The sequence below is a fragment of the Urocampus carinirostris genome, chromosome 6 (assembly GCF_059441175.1).
Source record: "Urocampus carinirostris isolate Australia breed hairy pipefish chromosome 6, RoL_Ucar_1.0, whole genome shotgun sequence".
NCBI classification, from domain to species: domain Eukaryota; kingdom Metazoa; phylum Chordata; class Actinopteri; order Syngnathiformes; family Syngnathidae; genus Urocampus; species Urocampus carinirostris.
The window spans coordinates 1,050,071-1,059,591 of record NC_142354.1 but is presented as its reverse complement, the minus strand read 5'-3'; the positions used below and the strand labels follow the sequence as shown (position 1 = coordinate 1,059,591).

General features: G+C 39.8%; 1 protein-coding gene across 1 annotated transcript; it reads left to right on the top strand.

Annotated features, from left to right (window-relative positions):
* The first annotated feature begins 225 nt into the window (after positions 1–225).
* eif6 (eukaryotic translation initiation factor 6) lies at positions 226–9,132 on the top strand. The gene is made up of 6 exons (XM_088337395.1): positions 226–592; positions 3,210–3,295; positions 4,847–5,022; positions 5,091–5,267; positions 7,514–7,698; positions 8,736–9,132. The coding sequence occupies exons 1-6, from the start codon at positions 486–488 to the stop codon at positions 8,743–8,745; spliced, it is 741 nt and encodes a 246-aa protein (XP_088193521.1). The 5' UTR covers positions 226–485; the 3' UTR covers positions 8,746–9,132.
* Positions 9,133–9,521: the final 389 nt, after the last annotated feature.

Below are 9,521 nucleotides of genomic sequence, written 5' to 3'. Positions count from 1 at the left end.
AGCATAGAGGAAAATGGAAGTAACCAGCGCTTGCATGAGTCCTATCTTTGATTTCCATTCCATTCTGGGTTGATGCTTTGTTTGGTCGATTGAAAAAACACCGGTGTATAGAAAATTGGACAATATTGTCAATTACAATCAAACATAATAGAGGGCGGCAATGCACCAAAGTGATAAATGCCAACCGCCGTTAAACTGGAAGAAGAAGAAGATTTTTCCGTCATTATGTCGCAGGGGTAATGACGTATTCACCCGACTCACAGCGGAAGTCAACACGTGGGGCCCAAGCAGAAGCCGCGACTAATTAGCAAAGCAAACGTTCCTTTTCGCATTCGAAAACAATTTACGCTGTCGGCTGTCCAAGTTCATGCGTTTTACCCGGGTATCTGTCTGGGATTCACAGTCATCCACGCCGAGATCACACTAGAGACCTGGAAGCACCACAAGATTTTTTTTTACGTTCTCTATTTGACTCGGTGACACCAATGGCTGTGCGTGCCTCCTTCGAGAAGAGCAATGAGATCGGTTGCTTCGCCAAACTCACGAATACGTACTGCCTGGTTGGCATCGGCGGGGCGGAAAACTTTTATAGGTGAGCGCTGCCTTCCACATTACGTTCCTTTAATACTTGATGCTATGCGCGTAACCAGCCCAATTCAACCCAAGCACCCCCAAAATTACAGCATTTCAAAATCTTTGTTCTCTTAACATACCTGTCAACCTCTACGGCCCCATGCCCGTACAAACTTTCGTATTTTCCCGTACAAAATAATCGTAAAACATATTTTTGGGGGGAATGATGCATGACGGGAAATCCCCAGGCGCCAGACGCATGCGATTGACAAATTTGCGTTTTTCCGGAGAGATTTCCTCGTATGTCGTACTCGTCTTAAAATGCATAAAAACGTACTTTGTACGACAAAACCGTACAGGTTGACATGTTTGTCCCGAACACAGGACGGGTTTAAACAGGAGCGTTTCTTGGGGTGGGCAGTGCCCACCCACGGACAAACTCTGCCCACTCAAAGAAAAGTGGATGTAGTCATGAGAGCAGTCTTGGCAGTGCATATGTCATCCAGTTCATATAATACCAACGCTGCCCTACCTACGGGTGAAATGTGTGTGCGTGTGTATATATGTATATATGTGTATGTATATAATATATATTTATATATGTGTGTGTGTATATGTATGTATGTAGGTATATCATGTGTGTATATATATATATATATATATATATATATATCAGTGGCTTGTGAAACTATTTGGCCCTCTTGAACTTTGACCTTTTGCCACATTTCATATTTCAAACATAAAGATATAAAAATATTATTGTGAAGCATCAACAATAAGTAGTACACAATCATGAAGTGGAACACACTTTATTGGATGTTTTAAACTTTTTTAACAAATAAAAAAAGTGGGTGTTCAAAATTATTCAGCCCCTTTACTTTCAGTGCAGCAAACTCTGTCCAGAAATTCAGTAAAGATCTCTGAATGATTCAATGTTGATCTGAATGACTATCCATGATAAATGGAATCCACCTGTGTGTAATCAAGTCTCTGTAAAAATGCACCAGAGGTCTGTTTAACGAGGAACACACCAGGAAGGTCCGGGATTCGGTTGTGGAGATGTTTAAAGCTGGATTTAAATACAAAAACATTCCCAAGATTTAAACATCCCAAGGAGCACTGTGCAAGCAATAATATTGAAATGGAAGGCGTGTCAGACCACTGCAAATCTACCAAGATTAGATCGTCCCCCTAAACTTTCAGCTCATACAAAGAGAAAACTGATCAGAGATTCAGCCAAGAGGCCCATGATCACTGTGCATGAACTACAGAGTTCTACAGCTGAGGTGGGAGAATCTGTCCAGAGGACAACAATCAGTCGTATACTGCACAAATCTGGCTTTTATGGAATAGTTGCAGAAAGCCATTTCTTAAAGATATCCATAAAAAGTGTCGTTTAAAGTTTGCCACAGGCCACCCATGGGAGACACACAAAACATGTGGAAGAAGGTGCTCTGGTCAGATGAGACCAAAATCGAACTTTTTGACAACAATGCAAGACGTTATGTTTGTCGTTGAAGCAGCACAGCTCATCACCCTCAACACACCATCCCCACAGTCAAACATGGTGGTGGCAGCATCATGGTTTGGGCCTGCTTTTCCTAATGGTTAAAACATACTCTTTGAACTGAACTATAGGAGACGGCTCCCCACCAATCAGGAGCTGGTTCGCTTCTTTGTGCTTTTTTCCTCTTGTGATTGGGTAACATGCATGGTTTTTTTTTAAGGGAATTTGAGTCAAAAACAATCTTGAGTGTAAAAAGGGTTACAACTGTTTTGTATTTATTTGTTTACTGTACAATTGTGTATATTTAAATTAGTTTGCTGTGTTTTACATAACAAATTTTCTTTATTTTTGGATTACATTGTTCACTTTTTGTTGCACAGAAAGTCAATACTTTTTTTTTTTTGCTTTTCTAAAGATTCAGATTTGTTTGACATTAAAAGTTGATTAGTTTGAAATGTTTGAAAGTTCACTGTAGAGTGAAATAATAAATGCTCTCGGCGCCCGCTTTGAGACTGGGAAGTTCGGGTTCGCGCCCCGGCCGAGTCATTCCTAAGACTTAAAAAGTGGTCGGCGGCGCCCTCTCTTGGCTGCGGCTGCATCGGGTCAGATGCAATCGACATTTCGTTCTGTGTACATTGTTACACAGAATGACAATACAAGGAAATTATTATTATATTATTATTATTTTGTAGTATCATAATAGATTTTAGACTTTGGTACATTACGGCATATAGCTGACATTTTTCATGCCTGCAAGAAGGCCTTGATGTCCCCAACTTAAAACCTGTTTGACTTAAGATAACCAACACCCAAAAAAAAACATACATTTTATTGCTCTCAGTCTTCAGAAGTCGTTTTCCCCCAGCGTTATGCACAAGCCTAATGATTTTTTTCTTTAATCGAACAAGGTATTCTATATTACTCTCGTATGTATTCCCTCAAATCTTCACAATAATCTAAAGAAGGAAATCTACATTATATGAAGGGTTTTTTGTTCAAATATACTGTATGTCAACATCTATTCAACACTTATATTCTTTGCTAATTTGAATTGTACTGTATTTATAGAGGTTTCCAGCTAAATTAATGGCTAAAATAACTCAAACTTTTCCTATTTCAACTTCTTCAGCGTGTTCGAAGGCGAGCTATCAGAGAGCATCCCAGTGGTCCATGCATCGATCGCAGGATGTCGCATCATTGGACGCATGTGTGTCGGTAAGTGTGTATGTATATGTCTATGTATGTATATATGCACGCCCCTGGGTGTTAAGCTGCGCTGTTTCAACAAACGAAGAAAAGTCACTTTCGTTTCCTGAGGCTAACATGGCGTAGCATGCTAGCGATGGAAAAGAGAAGGGAAACTCGTTTAGATGGACCGTTACGCTTTGAAACATTGCCCGATGGGAGTTTTTACAGGGCGAAAGTAATATATATGCCTTGCAAAGCTGAATTTAATTACCATCGCACACTTCTTCCCTAATGTATCACTTGAAAGCCAAGCACCCCGGTGTGGTGGTACAGTCGGGCAGCGGACCTCGTCAAGTCATTTTTATTTGTATAGCCCTAAATCACGAAGAGTCTCAAAGGGCTTCACAGATTATTACACTATATTACACAGACTATTTTTCAGAATATTATTATACATTCCCCTGCTCTGGAGCCGACGAGAAGAGTAAGTTATTCATATGCTATAGAGTAGAAGTGAGTTTTAAGCTTAGATTTAAACATTTCCACTGAGGTTGCAGATCGGAAATTCAGGGGGAAGAGCATTCCACAGCACCGGTGCCCGGATGGAGAACGCTCTCGAACCAGCAGAACACTTCTTTGCCCTTGGGATCACCAGAAGACCGGCACTCTCAGATCGTAGGCTTTGGACCGGGACATAGGGGGAGATCAGATCTGAAAGATACAACTTTGGATCAGTTTGGTGCTCTACAATGTTTAGATATGGAACTTCACTATTGACTATTTTGTTTATGGAAGAATTGTCTTTGGCACCACAAGCTTTATGCACTTTTTCTTTACTTGGTATGCATATTTTGTTGAAATATTTACAACTGCTTTTCAGCAAATTTACAGTTTAACGGTGTTGACATAAAGTACTTGAAAAGCTTAGTTATGAAAGCTATCTTTGACAGTCTGGATGCATGTTAACTGTACCTCATATAGGGCTATACCATTTAGCAAAATAAATGGCATCTTATTTTTCTATAGATATTTTTTTCATATTTAGTGTCCTTTGTAAAATCTGGATTTAATGACTGAATCCCTATTAATTGCAAAAAATGTATTTAAAACATAGATTAATTAATTTTAATCTATTCGTGTGTGTGTGTGTGTATATACGAAGAAAATTTCAGACCCCTCACTGATTTCTAAGTGGGAGAAATAGCAAAACAGCAGGGCGTTCATACTTTTTCTTCATTGTATATGTATATATACAGTGGGTATTAGTTTGGCCACTTGTTCTTAAATTTGATTTCAAAAGGCATTTAAAAATTCTTCAAAAGTCTTTAATTTAACTTGCCGGAACCCTGTAAAATATGTACTGGATTTTTTTTTTCCTTTCAGTAAGACCACAAGTCCCCTCTTATGAAGGCCACCCCAAAAAAAAGAAGGGGCCACACTACTTAGAATATTTTCACTATTTGGATGGTTCTGGTCCCCATTAACTGCAAAAACTGAGAGATCGCTGTATATCCGAATTCTCGTGTTTAGAGGTGCTTCTACAAAGAGGTACTGTACCTCTGACTTGGGCGTTTGCAGGAAATCGTCACGGCCTGCTGGTTCCCAACCCTACGACTGACCAGGAACTCCAGCACATCCGCAACTGTCTTCCCTCCTCTGTTGCCATCCAGAGAGTGGAAGAGCGTCTGTCAGCCCTGGGCAACGTTATCGCGTGCAATGACTACGTGGCGCTCATCCACCCGGACCTGGACAGGGTCAGATCCAATGCAGGTGTACTTTTCGTCGATTAACAGACTGACTGGGGTTTGGGTTTGTCCCTTAGGAAACTGAAGAGGTTCTATGCGACACACTGAAGGTAGAAGTGTTCCGCCACACAGTGGCCGATCAGGTTCTGGTGGGCTCGTACTGTGTCTTCAGCAACCGGGGTGGACTTGTGCACCCCAAGACGTCCATTGAGGACCAGGATGAGCTGTCATCCCTCCTGCAAGTCCCCCTTGTGGTGAGTCCTTGACATTGTTGGCCTCGTTACTGTTAAATGCGTACAGACGCTCCCCTACTTTTGACCATTCGATAGATGCAGACATTTTTTTTTGGGTTGTCGAAAAATATCCAGATATTGCTGTAAGTTAGATTTTGTATAGTGTGCACCTCCGAGGACAGGACATTATTGTAGCGCTTCTTTGCTGCTACAGACGTGTGGTGGCGCTGTGAGAGTTCACCCAGCATCCACCCCGAAGAAGAAATCGGGTTTCTACTTCCTAGTGTGTAAACATACAGCACAGTGCTACGTGTACTGCCTCTCCAGCGCGCTCAGAACTTTGATGTTTTTATTGTTTAATATCTCATGCATCCATTCAATATGGTTGGTGTGAAGTGTAAAGAAGAGGCGAGCGGTTTCTTTTGAAATGTAAGTGGAATAAGAAAGCATGATGCGTTTGAGAAAATGGCTTCCTTTTGGCCACTTTTTTGGAGGACCTCTTGAAGCACATCTTCCAAAAGTAAGTTAAACTCAACTTTATCTTTTTATAGAACATATTTTATGAAATGTTTTTTAGTACAAAATACACTTTACTTATACAAGCCTTAAACATACTTCTATAAACCTTAGACATACAAAATATAGCACTGAAGCAATTTACGAACAAATTCAACCTACGAACAACCACTCCTTCATAAGTAGGGCAGCGGCTGTGATTAGTTACAGTTACGAGGTATTTAATTTAAAAAGTAATTTTTAATTTCAAACCCCTACATTATGGACACCCAACTGTAGTGTGTTACTCTGAAAGTAACTATCTAGTTACAAAAAAACGTATATGTTTGCATTGAAGCTGACCACATAAAACTGTTTTAAAATAGCCATATAACAAAATAAATGGGAGAAAATGTGTAAACCAACCTGTAGAAGCAGTCAAGTTTTCATATTTCCTGCCTTGTGCAATCTTGAGAGCTTGCAAACGAGCAGTTGGCAAGGACTCTTTATCCGTTTTGTCTCTGGGCTTCAAACTACTCAAAGATTTCTGCCTCCATTTCTAGGTAATGTCCAAGATGATTTTTTTTTTCATCCAGTCATGGTGTATAGCAAAAAATAGATTTAAAAAAAAAAAAAAAAGACTTATTAGCACACTTTTTCTGCAAATTCTGCACTCACGTTTGCACCCATTGATTTGGTATTTCCTGTGTAAGCCACGCCTTCTACCCACATGCTGCCTACCATTCGCTACTGGTTATACAACAAATATGCACATTAAATTGACCTCCTGATATCAGTATTTTATCTTAAATCTGTAAATAGAGCTTAGATGCAGGTATACCATAGGGGAAATGTCTCCTAAGAAGAGAAATTCAGTGTTCTTGTACTATGTGCTTGAGACTGCCTCACCGTAGCTCTATAGGTTGTACTTTTAAGGTAAATAGAATCTACATCTACCCTCTTAACCCTGGCAGGATAAACGTTGATACATTGTGAATGAAGAAGGAACAGTTGGTATTCAGAGGACCTTGTGACTCGTGTTGTGGTTTTTAATATGTAGCGGAGTAAAGCACCTTGTTGAAACGACAGGTGAGTTACGGAATTTTATAAATAAGGGTTCAAAGTACTCTTTACCAAGATTGGTTCCCGTGACAGGAATGTGTTCTTTTGTAAAATGTTAGTCCCAACTAACAATCAACCGATATTGTTTTTTTCAGGGTCCATTCCAATTATTAGTATTAAGAGAAGGCCGACAACCAATATTTGGAGACCATTTCATTTGTGCAATAGCTTTAAGATTAGTGTAAGAAATTTTTATTAATGCAAAAAATAAAGAATAATTCTTATGAATTCAAATAATACTTCAATGGCTCTCTGAATCCTTTTACAGTAAATAAACTAGGGGGCGTTCTGTGTTTACCTTCTAAATGTCTGTACTCTTACTCCAGTCTGCAGCCTGTGACTGGAAAGCCTCTGCTTAAGTGTCTCTGCCCTTGGTAGCTTATCCAATCATAAGGCATGAGGTGGGTTGTGACAGAGACGGGAGGCAGGATTGAGAGAGAGAGGCTATGTTGCATTTTAGACTAAATAACCCAGTTTTATATGTATTTAATCGACCTGTTGAATAAATATAAATGCAGATACCGGTGTCTGTCAACTTAGCAAATATCAGTGCCGATAATCAGCCCGTCCGATAATTCGGTAGACCTCTCGTCCCAACACTGATGAGCATTTGCCAGCTTGGCCGACCCTGTAACGCGCTTGTGATGCAGACTGGTACGGTGAACCGAGGCAGTGAAGTGATCGGGGGAGGAATGGTTGTCAATGACTGGTCTGCCTTCTGTGGCCTCGATACCACCAGCACGGAAATGTCCGTCATTGAAAGCATCTTCGGTTTGGGTGATGAGGCGCGACCTTCCACCATCACCACAACCATGAGGGACTCGCTCATTGACAGGTAGCATGCTTCCATTGTTCACTATAGACCCTTTTATTTGTTTGTTAACATTGTGACGTAAACAGTGGACTGGGCTTAGCTTGGGGGCAAAAAAATCTCCACACTGATTAAAGTACTGCAGATACCAGGCTTTTTTTCTTGCTGGTTCGGTTTTTAAGTGTCATGTTGTGTGTTTTTGTGCTACAATCAGAAAAAACGCTAGTGATCGTAAATTGAAGTTTTACAGGATCCCAGCTGACACTCTTGATCTAAGAAAAAGAAAAAAGTAGGAAGCATTAAAGCGAATAGTGTAGACTGAGGAACTTCATGTCAGGTAAGAGAAATAAAATGTTTGATTATTGCTACTGACCCCAATATTACTATTATATCAGCAAGATATCTTCTTTTTTTCTCAGCTCAGGCCAACTGCTAGCGTGTAGCCTAAAAACCAACGATAGCCTTTTAAACACTGCGTGGGTTGAAAGTAAGAGCAGGATGGCATTGCAAAATTTTTTGCCCACACAATCTAAGTCATTTATTAGATATATTTAAATATAGATGTATTTATTTTATATTTTAGAAGAAGCACCTCTTGGTACTTTTAGGATACACGCTAACATTTAGCTGAAGTTGGGAAAATATCACCTTACGTTGCCTATATAATAAGTAATACAGACTTGATAGTACCGATCACAAACATTTTATTTCTCCTCCCTGATGTGTAGAGTGCGCTGCAAAATCAAGCATCTTTTCACACCAATGCACTCACTATAACTCTCTATTTTTCTTTGACCAGGAGTGTCTGCTGGGAACCTGTAAAACTTACAATTTACAATCGCTAACGTCTTTTCGTCAGATTGTGGCACACAAACACACATGCAGTTTAACACCTGTAGCAGAAACAAAAGCTGGATTCCTTCATTCTGTTGACCAGTGCAGAGTTTTCTTTTGCCTCCAGCTTTGACTATGACATCACGTAGGCTATGAACTGGTCTATTCTCACACAGGTAAGCGTATTTTGTTGGAGAGTAAAGAAACATGACTGTGTGTGCTTACAGCTTGGCGTAAAAGAAGCAGCAGTCTCGCATCAGATCAACATTTCAAACTTAAGATTTTTAGAGTAGGCAAAAGCTACTTTGATGCCTCATCTCATCACTATTATGGGGCGGTACAGCAACAATGGATGTTTGAGCAATCCGACCAGGCCTTCTGTCCCGGAACACTTGGCAGCGGTGTGAAGAACGTCCAGTGACAAGGTCACAAGTAAACCTGTGGGGACTCAGTCATGATCTTCAGTTATGTTCCCGGGAGAACTTAATCATGTCAAAAATCACCATTGAACTTTTGAATCTGATGTAGTATTTTCTTCCTTTTTTCCTTGTTTCCCCAAAATGACATTCTCTAGGTGTTGAATCTTAATTGTGGTAGAGGAAAATACAAACCTACACAACCGAACCTGACTTGAATTGCTTTTGAGCTGGGGTCTCAATTTGCTTGAGTGGGCGTGTGAGGTTGATACAAAACACTCGGACAAAAATATTCCACTGTTCTCAAATATCTTTTTAAAAATTCTCTACACAAAAGAAAATATGAAGAATTGATATGAAAATAAATATCAATAATGAATTAATCCATAGTCCGCTAGGGCTGCACTTATGTATTCGGTGAATTCCAGTGGTAAAAGTCATTTGAAAAAAATTGATTTGAAGCTGAGCGCTACATTTTGTTACCACTTGGCACAAAGGGCTACCGATTATATATGCATTTCTAACATGGCAATTTATGTTATTACTATTATGTCACTGTTATTACCAGGTTATTTTTTGATAGTTGAGTTTAAATAG